The sequence below is a fragment of the Labeo rohita genome, chromosome 17 (assembly GCF_022985175.1).
Source record: "Labeo rohita strain BAU-BD-2019 chromosome 17, IGBB_LRoh.1.0, whole genome shotgun sequence".
NCBI classification, from domain to species: domain Eukaryota; kingdom Metazoa; phylum Chordata; class Actinopteri; order Cypriniformes; family Cyprinidae; genus Labeo; species Labeo rohita.
Window position 1 is genome coordinate 6,097,553 of NC_066885.1, and position 17,644 is coordinate 6,115,196.

Here is a 17,644-nt window from a genome sequence, read left to right on the forward strand (position 1 = left end):
AATAAAATATTCTAATGTGTGCTGTTTTTCTTCCATTCGGTGTGCTTAAATATTACAAAGCATTTAATTATAAAAACTGAGAACAGACGCAGTCCTGGGACTGTCAGTGGGAAAAATAAATGTACAATCAAAATTGCAATTACCTGCAGAATTTCAGGGGTAAACACATCAGCAATCTCATAACAAACACGGGCTAGTTTGCATTCTAAAATGAATACAGTTAGATCCAAAGCAATTTTCTCTTATTTATCTTAGACGCCATGCATAAATAAAGCAAGGGCATTGAAGCAATTAGCATAATTAGACTGTGGTGGTCAGGCCCTATGCGATTTCTTAAGAGGCATCGGCGAGATGTGTGTGTGCGTGTGTTTGCGTTTGTGTGTGTGTGTGATCGCTGTCCGTATTGAAGGGCTTCCTGAGCAGTCATTGTTAGACGTTTTCATACAGGAGAAGGCAATCAGTGTTGACTGCGTGAAGGTCCTCATTACCTGCAGGACCGCCGTACCCCGTCTGGACCGGCCTTGGGTCTCCAAAACAAAACTTTTGCATTATCATGTATCTTATGTATTGTGCATGAATGCATAGCAAATTATCAGCTGCGACAAATTCACTTTTCTTTTTTAAAAAGGCCAAATTTGCACAAAAGAAAACATAATTTACTATTCATCTCTAAGAGCCTGAACTCGTTATCATTGTTTGAATAAATCGTCATCTTGCATACTAATGATCTCATGTATTCTAAGGGAATCTTTCTGGAGTACTACTAAGTATGAATTAAAAAAAAAATATTTCCAGTGTAGCACGTATGGACGAAAGTGTAAGCATGAAGCGCATCCGTGCACTTAAAAGAGTTTCTTTGATGAAAGCTTTGAATAAGTGGCTCTATTTTTGAGAAATAAATGTCATTAAAATTAATTTCAGTCATTGTGATCATTTCAGGAGAAAATTTCGCTGAATTTTTAGCCGGGCTACAGTGAACATCTCCAGGCGTCTTTGTCTGTTCGCCATAATAAACTTTGATTCTGTTTTCAAATGCAGGCATGTACTTCTTTAAAACATAAATAATAAATTGTGTAAATTTAATAATAATTAAAATATTGGAAACTTAGTAAATGAAGTTCATTATTACATCACATTATTTATTTAAAAAAAAAATTACAGTATACATAATGTATATGTAGTTAAAGGCAGTTTTTGAATTGCATTTATATTACTTAATTACTTAAAGATAATTATTTACGTAATTTAGGTAATTATTACAACATTATTTATTTATTTATTTATAAATGATTGTGCATATATAGTTAAAGCTAGTTTTTGGATTGCATTAATATTACTGCTAAATTTATGTATGCATTCCTGCTATATAACACCAGCAATAAATATATAAATTGTAAATATTTTAAAAGTATTTAATTATTATTATATATTTTTTTAATTTTAAATTATAGTAAATAAAGGTAATTATTACAACATATTATTATTTATTCATTTATTATTGTATACGTGATTGTATATGCAGTTAAAGCCAGTTTTGGGATTGCATTAATATTACTGCTAAAGTATTTATTTATTTAATTATTTTTGTACACATGATTGTATATGTAGTTAAAGCCAGCATCTACTTCTTTAAAATATAAATAGCATTATTGAATATGCAGTTAAAGGCAGTTTTTTGGATTGCATTAATATTACTTAATTGCTTAAAGATAATTATTATATTTTTTTTTTTTTCATTTTATTTTATTTTATACATGGTTGTATATGTAGTTAAAACCAGTTTTTGGATTGCATTAGTATTACTGCTAAATTTCTGTATGTTTTGCTGCTATATAACACCAGCAATAAATATATACATTTTAAATATTTGAAAAATATTTAAGTTATTATTATACATTTTTTTTATTTGAATAAAATAGAAATGTGGTAAATGAAGGTATTATTACAACATTTTTATTTTATTTTATTTTATTTTATTTTATTTTATTTTATTTTATTATTTTATTTATACATGGTTGTATATGTAGTTAAAGCCAGTTTTTGGATTGCATTAATATTACTGCTAAATTTATGTATGTAAAGTGTAAGTATGAAGCGCATCCGCGCACTTAAAAGAGTTTCTTTGATGAAAGCTTTGAGTAAGTGGCTCTATTTTTGAGAAATAAATGTCATTAAAATTAATTTTAGTCATTGCGATCATTTCAGGAGAAAATTTTGCTGAATTTTCAGCTGGGCTACAGTGAACATCTCCAGGCGTCTTTGTCTGTTCACCATAATAAACTCGTCTTTGATTCTGTTTTTCATTATTGCATGTTTCTTTTTCATTCTGCAGGATATCTGCGATATTCCAGATTTCATTTTATTCCATTTCCTGCAGGATTTAACCATTTTAGCTTGAGGTTAAATGGCGGGACCGTCTACAATTCACGTTCCAGAGTCATATGGCATGCATTTTGATTTTAGGTTAGCAGAAAGTTAACTTAAAAACAAAACACGTCTTGTTATCAATTCTTTAGTGATGTTAAAACAAAACTACAAACAAAAATCTCCTGTTTCCATCAAAAATGTGTTACTTTATGCAAGTATTTTGTGAAGCATGCATATGTTTAGTGTCCCTGTTTGTTTGTACTGACGTCATATTGTTTTATTAAGCCTGTGTTTAAACACACAAGCATTCAAATGATGTTTAATCCTCTTAGGTTTGAGCTAAATCCACCTCCTTAACCCCTCAGATTAGACTTGGAAAATATTTCCTCTTCCCGAGTCTAACCTGGATGAAGCCCAGATGTGTTTGTAAAGTACAGATTTCTGCTTCTCTCTTCCCTCTCTATCTTTGCTCATGATAATGCGTGCTGGCCGGTCTCAGCGTTTTCCTTTAGCCCAGATATTATTGTCCTGTGTCATCACCCGAAGGTGACTGTTATCACTTAATTAAATCCTGGCAAGGAGGGAAGTCGAAACAATATTGTTGCCTGGTCACCCGAAGGAACTTTTTTTAAAAGCGCTGTAGTTTGTACAAGGAAAGCCGGCGTTGGCTCTTCGGCTCTTGGAGTGCTTTTGTCATCTTCTGTGGTGAAGGGTGCTAATTTAGATTTCATATGTCAACTTTCCAACAACTCTGTATCTAAAGGCAGTATCTAAGAGCCAACACTACTTATGTTAGACATTTTTTTCACTTTCTGTTGATAAAAACTGGAAATTGTTGGGGACAGAACAGGAGTAGGACCAGGGCACAAATGCAGGCATCCGCTTCTTTAAAATATAAATAATAAATTATGTACATTTAATAATAATTAAAATATTGGAAACGTAGTAAATGAAGTTCATTATTACATCACATTATTTATTTTATTTTATTTATTATTATTTAGTATTATATTTATTTTTTTATACAGTATACATGATTGTATATGCAGATTAAGGCAGTTTTTGGATTGCATTAATATTACTGCTAAATTTGTGTATGTATTGCTGCTATATAACACCAGCAATAAATATATAAATTGTAAATTTTAAAAAAAAAAGTATTTAAGTTTTATATATATATATATATATATATATATATATATATATATTATTTATTTTTTTTATTTATTTATTTTTTTTTATTAAAATAATGGAAATGTAGTAAAAGAAGGTAATTATTACAACATATATGTATATATATATATATATATATATATATATATATATGTATTTTTTATTATGTTATTTATTTATTTTATTGTATAAATGATTATAATTATGATCGAAATACTGGAAACATAGTAAATAAAGGTAATTATTATTATTATTATTATTATTATTATTATTATTGTTATTGTTATTGTATTTATTTATTTATGTATTTATTTATTTATAGTTATATGTAGTTAAAGCCAGTTTTTGGATTGCATTAATATTACTGTTAAATTTATGTATGTATTACTGCTATATAACACCAGCAATAAATATGTAAATTGAAAATATTTTTAAACTAATAAAGTTATTATTATATTACATTATTTTGCATTAATAAAAGAGAGAGAGAATATTCAGAGGCAATACATTTAATACTGTAATAATTCATATACATTTTTTAAAGTTATTATTAGACTAGATTAGATTTAATTTTCATTCATTATGTTAAAACATCATTTGGCAGTGTAATTGATCTACTTTTGCTATAACATTTTCAGTAGAGATTGACTCATAATACCATTTAATGACTGATTCTATACTGATTTTATTACTATGGTTAGATGTGTCATATAAAATTATTTTAGCAATAATTATGATCAATCATTTTTATTCCAATTATTTTATTTTATTTTATTTTTTATTTTTTGAAGAACCAAAGCATCATTAATGGACTGGAATTCGATTAAAGAACTGGAATCATTAATAGCAGCTGGAACTGGAACCGGAACCGGAACCGAAACTGGATCCGGAATCAGAACTGTTACATTCCTTACAATTCCCGTCCCTAGTGTAGAAGCCGACATGTTTGACTCTGAGATTGAGGATATGCTGAAAGGTTGAATGAGAGCCAAGCAGCGAGATCTGATGCTCTCACACCTTTTTTAAACGGATGCTTGTAGTAGGTCATTTGGAGTGAAGCAGGCCAATAAATATGGCATGTCGAGTATCTCCCCTCCCCCCAACGCTAAGCCCCATATGAAATGAGCAATCTAACGACGCTCTTATTTGAAAGAGGTCTCGGCGAGGGGTAGGATGAGTGATTCGTGCATCTCCCGTGCTGGTGCCTTCAATAAAGAAATCAATACCGCGCATCCATATTTGCACATTTCTACATGGCTTGTCAGCCTCAAAATTGACTTCGGTGAAAAAGATCTCTCACGGCTCCCGCGGCAATTTAGAAGTTCTGATAAGATCTCTTTTAACAACTCTCATCTGTCTTTTTCTCTCACACACACATGTAGACACTTTCTTACTGTCTGTACTGTATGTCACTTTTCCCACACGTGTCTGCTGTGTCACTCATGCTGTCTGTCATTCAATGTTGAGTCAGTTTCATCTGTTTTTATGGTGCAGCAGATCATAACTGTTTTGGGTCATCCACACCTTAAAGACAAGGCTTATTATTTTGAGCATAATAATTGATAGCACTAATGTTTTTGTCAAAATATTACATGATGCCAGTCTGAAATGGAAAGCTCTCAAGAATCGTAAATTTGTTGTAGTAACCTTTTCAGTAGAGACTGATATTATTGTTTATTTTTTTTATGCTTATGTGTCTGATAACTGAAGTGTGATAGTCAAACTGATTATCTGTAGTAATTGTTATTATGTATCCCATTATATTTATGTGAATTATTTTATTTTATTTTATTTTATTTTATTTTATTTTATTTTATTTTATTTTATTTTGTTTTATTTTATTTTATTTTATTTTATTTTATTTTATTTTATTTTATTTTATTTTATTTTATTTTATTTTAACAATCTATGTCTTTGTAAATATCGGTAATATATATTACTGATAGTCAAACCAATTATTGGTAGTAATTATTATTTATCCCATTATATTTATGTGAATTATTTTATTTTATTTTATTTTATTTTATTTTATTTTATTTTATTGGGACACTCTATGTCTACTGTACATTTGTCACTTAAACAGAAATGGCTTTTATTTAAAAGCTGTTAATTTAGCTGTAAATATCGGTAATATGTATTACAGATAGTCAAACTGATTATCGTAATAATTGTTTTAATTTTTCCAATAATATTAATGCTAGCTATTTTATGATGCTATTTTATTTTATTTATTCATTTATTGTTTGTTTGTTTGTTTGTTTTTTGGGACACTTACTTGAAAAAAGAATGACTTTTATTTAAAGGCTGTTATTCGGTGTGAATATCAGTAATATATATTACCAATAGCCAAACCGATTATTGGTAGTAATTGTTATTATTATCACATTTATTTTATTTTATTTTGTTTTGTTTTCTTTTGTTTCATTTTTTTATTTTATTTTGGGACATATCTATGTCTACTGTACATTTCTCACCTAAAAAGGCATGGCTTTCATTTAAAAGCTTTTAATTTAGTGTCAATATTGGTAGTAATTATTATTATGTATCCCATTATATTTATGGTAACTATTTTATAATTAAATTTTATTGCTTTTATTAAAGGCTGTTAGATATTATTACAGATAGTCAAACCAATAATCTGCATATTTCTATTTTTCATGTTTAGTCCTATTTTGTTTTAGTTTTCATTTTTATATTTTTCATTTTAATTTTAGTTAAAGTTTTAGTAAATTTGCCATTGTTTTTGCCATTTTTAGCAGTTTATGTAGATTTTTTTTTAGCAGTTTCTGTGAGAATTCTGTATAATTTTATATCAGTTTTAATTTTATTTATTGTAATACATCAAGGTCATCTAAATGAACATTTTTTTTCTGAAAGAAGTTTTGCTTTGGCGTCAAAAGTTTAAGGGTTTTAAAATATTTTATTTTAATTCAGTTAAAGTTAACGTTTTATTTTTAAGTAAGAAAAATGGTTGACTATAATAACTCTGGAATCACATTGATATGCTTCCATAAATGTCATTTGTAAACTGTTAATCAGTTTATTATGTGTACTTCTAAGGCCATGCAACCTTTTTGACGTATTTCAGAGAGGTTTATGTCTTAATGTACACTCCATGTAGGAGTCCTGTAGCTCCGTACCTGTGAGAGCGAGTCCACATGCTCTCATGCTCAGGTTTGGCCAGCCCTGTGAGAAGTCTTAATTGCAGTTGTAGTTGTTCATCATGGAGGCTGTTGGAGTTTGGAGGGATGAGATTGGGGGAGATGAACATGTGGCATCTCCCCCATCGCCAGCTGCCACGCTCCTCTCTTCCTCTCTCTCCCTCTTCATTTTGTCTGACCTAATAGTTAATGATATGTTAATAGTCAATGAGGCTGCTCTCGCCTGGCGTCCGCTGTGTGTGTTAATGCGGACGTGCGGTGGCTCTGGCCGGGGTGCAGCCACTAGATTGATGTTTGCCAGCTTGCGTGTCCTTCAGCTCACGTATATTTGTCCTTTGTTAGAGAAAACACAAGGCTACTGAGTTACAGACCGTGTTTACTGTTGTAGCACTGGAAGGCAGGTGTGTTCTTGCTTGAGGGATTGTGGTCTATAGTTGTAGCATCTAACAAGTGCTTACAGTGAAGCAAAAAAATCATTTGACGAGGCGCAAGCTTTCTAGGTGCATTTAAAGTCAGAGAAAAAGAGCATTGTCAATGCATGTGATTTTTGTAATGTGAGTTTCTGTGAGAAGTGCAGAATTTTATTCATCAGGATTTGATAGGATAGATATTGGATGGCTTTGATGTAACTGGTTAATATTATTTTTATTGTGTCTGCTGGGCTTTGGTTATGTCAACAGAAAAAAAACGTTTCAGAAGCAGAAAAAAAAAGAATTTAAATTTTAAAATTTAAATATTTTATTTTATTTTATTTTATTTTAATGTGCACATTAAGACCAGGAACATGTATTATTTAAAACCAGCAGGTAAACCACTTTATTTCTGTGATGTTTATATTTTAATTATGGAAATTCTGAGGATATTTAACAAGAAAACATAATTATTTAATATTATTTTTCGTGTCCGCTGAGCTTTGGTTACGTCAACATGGAAAAAAGTTATTGTAGTTACTGTAAATATTGTTTAAAAAATAAAAATAAAAACGATAGTCAAACCGATAATCGGTAGTAATTGTTATTGTTATTATTATTATTTATCATTATTTATTATTTATTATTATATTTATGGCAACTATTTTATTTTATTTTTTTTTATTTTATTTTATTTTAGTTATTTTATTTTTGAATAATGTGCACAATAAGACCAGGAACATATGTTATTATTTACCCCATTACATTTATGGCAACTATTTTATTTTATTTTATTTTATTTTATTTTATTTATTATTAGTTTAGTTTAGTTTAGTTTAGTTTAGTTTAGTTATTTTATTTTTAAATAATAAGCACAATAAGACCAGGAATATGTGTTATATAAACTCAACATTAAAACCATTTTATTTCTGTGATTTAATTTACTTTTTATCCCATTATATTTATGCCAATTATTTTATTTTGTTTTATTTTTGTATAATGTGCACAATAAGACCAGGAATGTGTTATATAAACTTTTGTGGTTTGATATTTTTATGAGTGAAGGGTTTTTCAACAAGAAAAAATGCTATTATATGCATGCATTTTGATGAAATATTAGAGAAGAAAACTTCACTTCAATAATCCACACTAATATATTGTGTACAATATGCCCAGGAATTTATTTATTTTATATTAAAAAGGTAATAGGGTACGTTTTGATTATGTGTTGATAAAACTAATATAAAGGGAAAAAAAAAAGAAAAATAGGCTTTCAGTCATGTAATGACTTTTCATTTAAATGAAGATTCAATTAATTTGCATGATGCGGAATTAATATTGTCTCTTGTTAATGCTATTTGCGAATAACTAAAACCTAAAGAAGCTTGATTTACATGTTTTAATTTCATCTGTGTTTAATCTTAATCTAGATTCTATTGCTTTTTCTGCCTAAGGTCAAGTGTGCAGATCCCTAACCGTTACAGAGTTTCATTTCCCTTCTGTGAGATTCTTTCTTCCTTCTCTCAGCATTTTAGACAACAGAGAGAGAGAGCGAGAGAGAGAGAAGCTGCTTGCAAGGCATGACTGCTTTAAACAAATGACAAAAAAGGCCCATCTTAATGTTACACTTTTCTCCCCCAGAAGTTTGTCTGGCTAGTGATTTATTGTGCACTTTACACAGTGGTTAGCCTGTAAACAGAGGCCGTTTATCATGGAAGGGAGCCAGGCGGAGGCACGCGGTGTTCCTCAGAGACCTGGCCCGCAGATGCCGTGCGGTTGAAGGAAGAGCAGCGGCGAACAGGGAGGAGATGATTGCAGACTGGCTGGAGGTGACTGCTGAGGGTCCGTCCTGACAGCCAGGGCTGCGTCTGCAGGGACGTAGGAGGCCGTGTCAGAGCCTGAGGAGTCTCTCTCAGGTCAGAAAGTCGAAGAGAGATCCTCCGCTGGGGAGGAACGCCGGTCTCTCGGTGTATAGATGAAGTGATGGGGATGGAGGAGAATGGAAGGCCAGGATCCATAGTCTATAAACTTGATGCTTCATTTGAGAAAATGGACTGAAATATAGCATTTTAGTGGATTTTTTTTACACTGACGTTTCCATTTAGGTGCATTTTATATATTTTATAATTTCATTTTTCGTATTTATTTATTTATTTAATACTTTAGTTTTTAACATTTTGAATGTCTTTACTGTCACTTTTGTGTGTGTGTATATATATATATATATATATATATATATATTTAAAACTGTATTGTGACATATTACAATTTAAAATAATTTAATTTAAGCTATTTAATATATTTTAATATATTAAAATAGCTATATATATTTAATATATTTTAATATTTTTTCAGTATTAATCCATGCAAATAATTTAATTTAAGCTATTTTAATATATTTTAATATATTAAAATAACTATATATATTTAATATATTTTAATATATTTCAGTATTAATGCATGTAAATAATTTAATTTAGGCTATTTTAATATATTTTCAAACTAAATATTCAGCATCATTACTCCAGTCTTTACTGTAACATTTTATTTTATTTTATTTTATTTTATTTTATTTTATTTTATTTTATTTTATTTTATTTTATTTTATTTTATTTTTCCAACAATGTGTATTAAATTGACCAAAAGTGACAGTAACGACATTTAAAACGGTTAAAAATATATGTATATATAATAAATTCTGTTTCTTTATTTCTTTTAGAAATCAGTGAAATATGCTTTTCTGAGATCTAATATTCTTTTTTTTTCACAAGAAACATCTTACCATCAGTTTTGAAAAAGCTGTGGAAAAATGTCTGTTTTTTATTATTATTATTATTGTGAGGATTTTCTGAAGTAGAAGTAAAAAAAAAAAAAAAAAAAAAAAAAACATTTATTTTTTTAAAATAATTTTTAAAAAATAATTTTACATTTCTTTACTGTCACTTTTGGCAAATTTGATGCATCATTGCTGAAAAATAAAATAAAATAAGCAATTATTTAAAAAACACGTTTGGTAATTTCAATGCATCATTGTAGGAAAAATAAAAAATAAAATAAACAATAAAATAAATAAATAAGCCGAACCCCAACAATTAAAAAACTGTTTAGATAAAAACAACAACAATGTATTCTGTGTGAACGGCCTTTGAAGGTCAGCGAGAGGGTTCAAACATAGCTAATTTACAACTATTTTGGTGCAGAAAACCTTGACTGACATTATAAGTGGACTTCAGGGGCAAAATTAACTGCTAAATGTGAAGAATACGGTCCCTTGAAGCTTTTTGTTGCTGTAAGTAATGTAAATAAGCATCCGTGTTAACGTAGCATTTATGTTAACGCATCTATATTGGCATATTAGCATTTCAAATCCAAAGTGCCATATAATGGGCTAGTATTAGCATTAGCGTGGTGTAATGTAAAGCGTAAGTCTAACACATCACCTCCAGCAGATGCGTGCTCAGGGAGGAAGTGATGCGCTAGCGGGCCGCCGTGGGACGTGCTGTTGTCAGCTGCATATCAGCACGCTGTAAATAGCCCGAGGCTGCGCTGTTTTATCGGCGAGTAGAGACCTCACGCTCTCTCGCCAGCTGCCGACGCTGCTTTAAACTCGCAAATAAACGAGAGAGGGATGCTTTTCCGCCCCGTCTGTGTAAACCTGATTTTCATAAAAAGGTGATCAGATCAGCTGTGACATTGTGCACAATAAGTTGTTGTTTTCTCGTCGCTCCTTTCTGGCATTTTCTCGCCCGGGGTGCATCACCCTACAGATTATCTGAGGCAGTGGGAGACAATATGTAATTAACCCATGTGACCTCAATGTCTTAATTGTTGACTGTTGGAGACCCAACAGCAGCACCTCCAGCAGTGATATCCGTACCATGAGGCTTCGTTTATCCAAAAGTCCTAATTATACGCACCTAATGCAGAAATGACCCAAAACAAATCCTCGTTTCTTTTATCGATATGAATCAGGCTTTGTTTTGCAGAATATTTATGTATGGTGTCTGTGATTGGGAGCTGTTCATTAGCAGTGCTCAACATTGTATTATGCGTTAAATGTTAGCTTTATCATGCATAATTGAACAAATGTGAGGATGGGTGTGCTTAATTTTTTGTGTGACGGATGATTAAAATGAACTGTGATGTATCTAGAGACTAGAGTAACATATCCAGATAGCACACGTACATCTGCAAGATGTCTGTTAAAGATCTCTTGATCTGGAAAGCATCTGTAAGATGTCAGTTTTACATCCATTCTAAATCATAAACGTCTTAAAGACATCTAATGGACGTCTATTTGACATCTAATAGGAAACGTCCAACAGACGTATTGCAGATGAGCAAGCTATGTCTTGCAGATGTAAATGCAGACGTCAAATAGACGTCTCTGAGATGTACGTGTACCACAGGGTAGAGAACTCGACTAGTAACCCTGATAGCACACGTACATCTCGGAGACGTCTATTTAATGTCTGCATTTACATATGCAAGACGTATTTTTTAGAGATACGTCTATGGGACGTTTCCTATCAGATGTCAAATACACGTCTATAAGATGTCTTTAAGATGTTTATAATTTAGAAATGATGTAAAACTGACATCTTACAGATGTCTGCCAGACATTTGTACACAGCAGATGCTTTCCAGATCAAGAGATCTTCAACAGACATCTTGCAGACGTACGTGTGCTATCTGGGAAGCGATCGTCCAGAAAAAATGCACACTAGTATATAGTGGTTTTGTTACATTTAATTTAGAAATGGTGATATTTAGACTCATATACGATACCATTTTTGATACCACGGATACCAGTGCTACTACATTAAGGGCAAACAATTTGAGATTTTTATTGAAAGATAAATAAGACAAGGCTAGAACATGACAGTGAGACATATTTTTACATTAAACACTGGAGAAAAATGCAGTTTTGCATATGTTACTTAACATTTCTGTCCACCTTATTTTTTCCATAAGAGCAAAGCCATTTGTAAATTTTATGAGTCTGGTCTCATCTGCGTCCAGCTATTTTAGCTGTACAAAACAGCTCGTTTTGCTGCTTGATATTGCACATTGGTGTGTCTTACCATATTATTTTAGTGTATTATCTTAACAGTTTTGCCATTTACTGCACATTGTTATTCTTCTCAGTATTTTCTTATAGCGGCTAATAAACTGGAAGTCTCACCCATAGGCTTATTTCTGAGTTGAAGAATAAGGTGGATAGACTAATACACTAAAGACTTATTTTTACCCAGTTCGTTGCACGACACGCTATGACCCGAAAACACGTTTACCATAGTGCTTGATTTGTGAAGCATTACAGTTTGACATTTACATCACATAACTAGCTCTATGACTTCTCTGATGTAGCAAACGTGCTCAGTAGCTCACCTGGTACAGAACTGCACTTGTCGAAGCGAGCTGGTTTTTTATAACTTTTGCTTTTGTTGACACTTAGTTGGGTTTATGGTATTTTATTGTAGATGGTATGTTATTTTCATTACACAGTACTTATTTAAGTGCAATCACTGGACATTTCATTTCTGAACTGCCACAATACGCATAACAACCAAGATAATAAAACACTGCCAGATTAATGTTTCAGATGAATCTGGTGTGCCTTTAGCACCACTCACTGGACATTTCACTTTTAAAGTGCTGCAAAACATGCAAGAAGCAGTATTATATTGCAGAAATATCATCACAGGCATGTTTTTCCAATGAAGCCCGTGTTGTCATTTTCAATGAGAGAGCAGAGGCAGGCGGCAAAACGGTGGTGGCACGGAAAACACAACCGCTTGCCAAGTTGTGCTAGCAGCTCTCACCATGCAAAATAAAAAGTGATTTTGCAGCTGCAGCGTGTCATTGACCAATCACAGGTGATTTTGTTCACAATCAAGCACTTTAGCTTTTATGTTGTTTTGTGTGTGCAGCATATTTGTCCTGTTCTTCATGCTACCGCTTTGTGCATAGAAAAAGTTCTTCGTGAGAAATGACTTTTTATTGAGAAATTAATTCATTTTTTTGTTGTTTTTGTTGTGCACAGGTATTATTGTGGTATATTAAAGAGTTACTTTTTATTTGTATGTTTTTTTATTCTATTTTATTTTTAGTTTTTTTGTGGGTTTTTTAAATAAAATGTTGTTTTATGTCAACATAGTTTCTATTATTTTTTCATTTGAGTTAGACTTTTTTTATTCTAGTACATCTAGAGTATGCTTTTTTAATAGTATTATTCATTTCAGTTAACATTTTTTTTTATTTTACTTTTTTACCACTTTTTAATGATTTAGTTTTGGTTAACTGTAATAACCTTGACATGCACCGATTAATTGTTCACAATATGATTAATGCATTTAGAAAATAGTGTGAATTTTCATTTTATGAGCCGACTTCAACCCTAGCATTGCATTCGTAGCACGTCCTGACATTTAACATTACATTAGTTGCAGTCTGATCAATCCATAATTTTTTTCTGAAGTGTAAACTACTTGAGTTGAACAATAATATTGAGTTTGCATAAAAAAGAAAGTGGTTTTGAAAGAACTCCGCTACCTTTATTGATATGAATGAGGCGTTTTTTGCCTAATATTTATGTATCGCTCACACCGTCCCTTAGAGCTAAGGCGTGTGTGATCCGAAGCTGTTAATTGACGTTGTAATTGTTGCTCTTTAATGATCTGTCAGTGTTTTCCACCCGGGATGCGGTTCTGTTTGCAATTCCGGGCTTGATGGCTTCCCTCTCTTGCGCTGTGAGGAATAAGCTATTTGTGAGACTCTCGCCTGACTTGTTTCTTCTCTTTCTCTCTTTCTGTTTCCTCCACAGTCCCTGGATGGATTTGTATTTGCACTAAACAAGGAGGGGAGGTTTTTGTACATCTCAGAGACGGTGTCCATATACCTGGGGCTTTCACAGGTGAGTGCACATGAGATTTTCACTCTCCGATCTCTTTTCGTCCATCGGTGCGGAAGAGAATCTGGACAAATTAGTGTTAGATAAACTCCTGCGGGTTTGTTAGCTGCCTGTTTAATTCGCGGCGTTCATCACTGCATATTTTAAGCGGCGGAGAGATGTTCTCATTGGAATGCTAGCGCGTTCCCCGCTCCTGTTGGCTCGAGCCCGGGCCTTTCAATAAACAGACAGATCGGCGAGGTCAGACGGTGAGAAAGTGACCTTCAGAACTCTTACGGTCCTGTCTAGCTGAGCTTCATCTCGAGTGCTAGCAGGCTTCAATCAAAACAGACACGGCTGCACAACAGGCTGCTTCTGTTCACCGGTGGTTGAAAATTCACACAAATCATCAGAATCGTCTCTTGCTGTCCTTGTACGAGGGAACAAAAACGCACAGGTGCTGTCAAGATGCTCACTGTACCGGTTACTGTAACAGTTTAACTCGTTTTTGTCCGTCAGAGATTGGGAATCGTTTGGGATTTGTTCGGGATGGCAAACTACCAGCTAATTTTGAAAGAAAATGCTATGCGGCTTGTATACAGTTCACAGTGTGAGGGTCCAAAATGTGAAGTGTACAGCCTGATCACGCTGCATGGAGTACTGTATCCCACAATGCAATGCACTCCATTCGACCTTTCATTTCTAGTTGGGCAGATGAACCAGAGGTGATGCCAACCTCGATTTTTGATCCCAAAGGCTTGTTTAACTCAAAATTGGACTGAGCGTAGAGTGTAAATTGGCATACTAACTACTATTTTTGCAGAGAAAAAATATGGCATTCATTATATATACTGTGCACGGTCTGCGAGTTCCTGGATGATATGGGTTCGAAATATTCAGTATACAGTTACATTGCATGAAATACTATATCCCACAATGCCATGCACTTGATTCGACCTTTTATTTCCAGTTTGGCAAATTAACCAAAGGTGATACTGCGATTTTTATATATACATATATACACACACACACATACACTACCAGTAAGGTTTTAATGTTTTTAAAGAAGTCTGCATTGATCCAAAGTACAGCAAGAATAGTAAAATTTTGAAATATTTTACTATTTAAAATAACTCTTTTCCGTTTGAATATATTTTAAAATGCAGTTTATACCTGTGATCAAAGCTTAATTTTCAGCATCATTACTCCAGTCACATGATAATTCAAAAATCATTCTAATATTTTGATTTGCTGCTTAAAAAACATTTATTGTTACTGTTATTATTATTATTATTATTAATATTATTATTTTTTTATTAACATTTCTTATTATTATTAATTGAAAACAGCTGAGTAGAATTTTTTAAGGTTTCTTTGATGAACATTATAACATTATACATTATAACATTATAACATTATAAATGTCTTTATCATCACTTTTTTATCATCAATTTAAAGCATCCTTGCTAAATAAAAGTATTAATTTCTATTATTTTCCCATTTTGTATAATGTTTCAGATAAATGCTGATCTTTGGATCTTTCTATTCATAAAATAATCCTGAAAAAACAGTTTTAAATATTGATAATAATAATAATAATGAATGTTTCTTGAACAGCAAATCAGCATATTAGTAAGGATCATGTGACACTGAAGACTGGAGTAATGATGCTGAAAATTTAGCTTTGATCACAGGAATAAATTGCTTTTTAAAATATATTCAGATAGAAAGCAGTTATTTTAAATAGTAAAAATATTTCACAATATTTCTGCTTTTGCTACATTTGGGGTCACATAAATGCAGGCTTGGTGAGCAGGAAAAAAATCTTTAAAAACAATAAAAATCTTACTGTTGAAAAAACGTTTTATTTATTTATTTTTATTTTTTTTTAAGATGATGCCTGGACTTAAACATAGCATACAAATTCTTAAATATTCATCATTGCATAATGCAAAACTGTTTTATATACTAAAAGTATTTAATGCCGTATACGCTAACTACTGTAATGCATGCAAATGCATGCAAAAAAGTATGTATGCTGTGTACATGTGAACACCTGGATAATATGTGTTCAAAATATGATGTGTGCAATAATACTTTCAGTGCACACGTTGATGAACCAGAGATGATTCTTGACTTTTTTTTAGGCTCTGAAATTAGGATATTTTTACTCATAATTCAATGCGAATGAATCATATGCATTCCTGAGATTATAAAATGCTTTACATAAGAAAGCACTGTGGACAGTATGTGTTTGTTTGTTTTTTGTATGTATGGAATATGCAGAGCAAAAATAGCAGGCGGTATGCACTACATGGTATATTGAACATATGCTTTCAATCAGGTTCAAGTGCTGCTATGACCTGTCAGATGTGAACAGTGTAAATATTCTAAATATAGTCTTCTAAATTATAAAAGCAACAGTGGCTGTAAAAGACTATTAAAATATTCCACTAGATAGAAGGATTGAGATATGAATTAAGAAGAGAAGACTAAAGCAAACTCTAAATGAATGCAGCATTAATTGATTGATGATTTTTATCAAATAATTGATTAATTCTCAAAATCCTGGCTTTTGGAATTTGGCTTGCTCTTTTTTCGGTGGTATTATCTTTAGGTTGGGCTGCTGATAAAGTGCTTGTAAAGTCTTTAGTCTAAGTAGGTTTTATTATCTTACATGGTTAAGCTTATCCCATAACTCTCCTGATCTTAATTGCTAAACCTTTTTCTTCGTTAATCTGTCCTAGAGGCCACAAATTTATAAGGTGTAGTTCATTATTTTCATTGTTAATTGGATGAGCAATTTGCAAGCTTTTCTGCATTGACAGTTCTGTGCATTTTTGCGCTGTGCATTATCAAAAATAGACTATATCATATTGGATTTCATATATATGCTAGTTTTGTAGTTTAACTCTGCTGCTCTGAGTAGTTAATTAACATTTGTTGAAATTAGATTTTGCCGCTCGGTTAATGCACATCTCCAGCCATGCAAGTAATCACCAGGATAGCTTATCTTTTTGTAAATGTCTCTTTGATAACTAAACTTTGATTAATACAGGGAATATTAATTCATAGCACATTCAGGACTGTTGTAGCTTAAGTCTGTCCTGCATTTTTCCTTACGTTTTGCTGTCAGAAATAACAAATATGATGTGGTCTGAATAGCTCTAATAGAGTAGTACTGTACAGTTGAACTTTTTTGTTTTAATCTAGCATGATGGTTGAAAATAGCTGTTTAACTCTACACGTTGTAACCCTGTAAGTTACAGCCTTCCGTTGCAAGCCAATAGATCTCCTCCGTGTGCGCGCTGATTTCCTAAGAGCTAATGATGGAGGTTATTAAGGATTCAGGGCTTGAACCATACTGCGGCCATTACACTAGGCACAGTCGATAGCATGACCTTTTAGCACCGCGGCTCAATCATACGAGCGCTCAGCTGCTCAAATCCGAGCTCTGCTCTCAGACAGATACTGCAGCCTCGCAGGGCACTAGAGGAGCACTAATCTCTAAATCGAGCTCTTCCTCAATCCGTTTGAAAGTAGATAGGAAGCGTCCAGTCATGGAGTCCACTGTCCCAGTAATGACATCAGCTGGACCTTACTGTGATTTCAAACCGACTGCACAATAGTCATGGACGGTG

The 17,644-nt window shown here is 32.2% G+C and overlaps 1 protein-coding gene across 4 annotated transcripts in view; it reads left to right on the top strand.

Annotated features, from left to right (window-relative positions):
- LOC127179401 (neuronal PAS domain-containing protein 3) overlaps positions 1–17,644 on the top strand; it is a 390,014-nt gene that overhangs the window by 241,634 nt on the left and 130,736 nt on the right. For all 4 annotated transcript variants that reach the window (XM_051132788.1, XM_051132789.1, XM_051132790.1 and 1 more), the window contains one exon: positions 13,938–14,027. In XM_051132788.1, the coding sequence (XP_050988745.1) occupies positions 13,938–14,027 (90 nt within the window). The remainder of the gene's footprint in view (positions 1–13,937; positions 14,028–17,644) is intronic.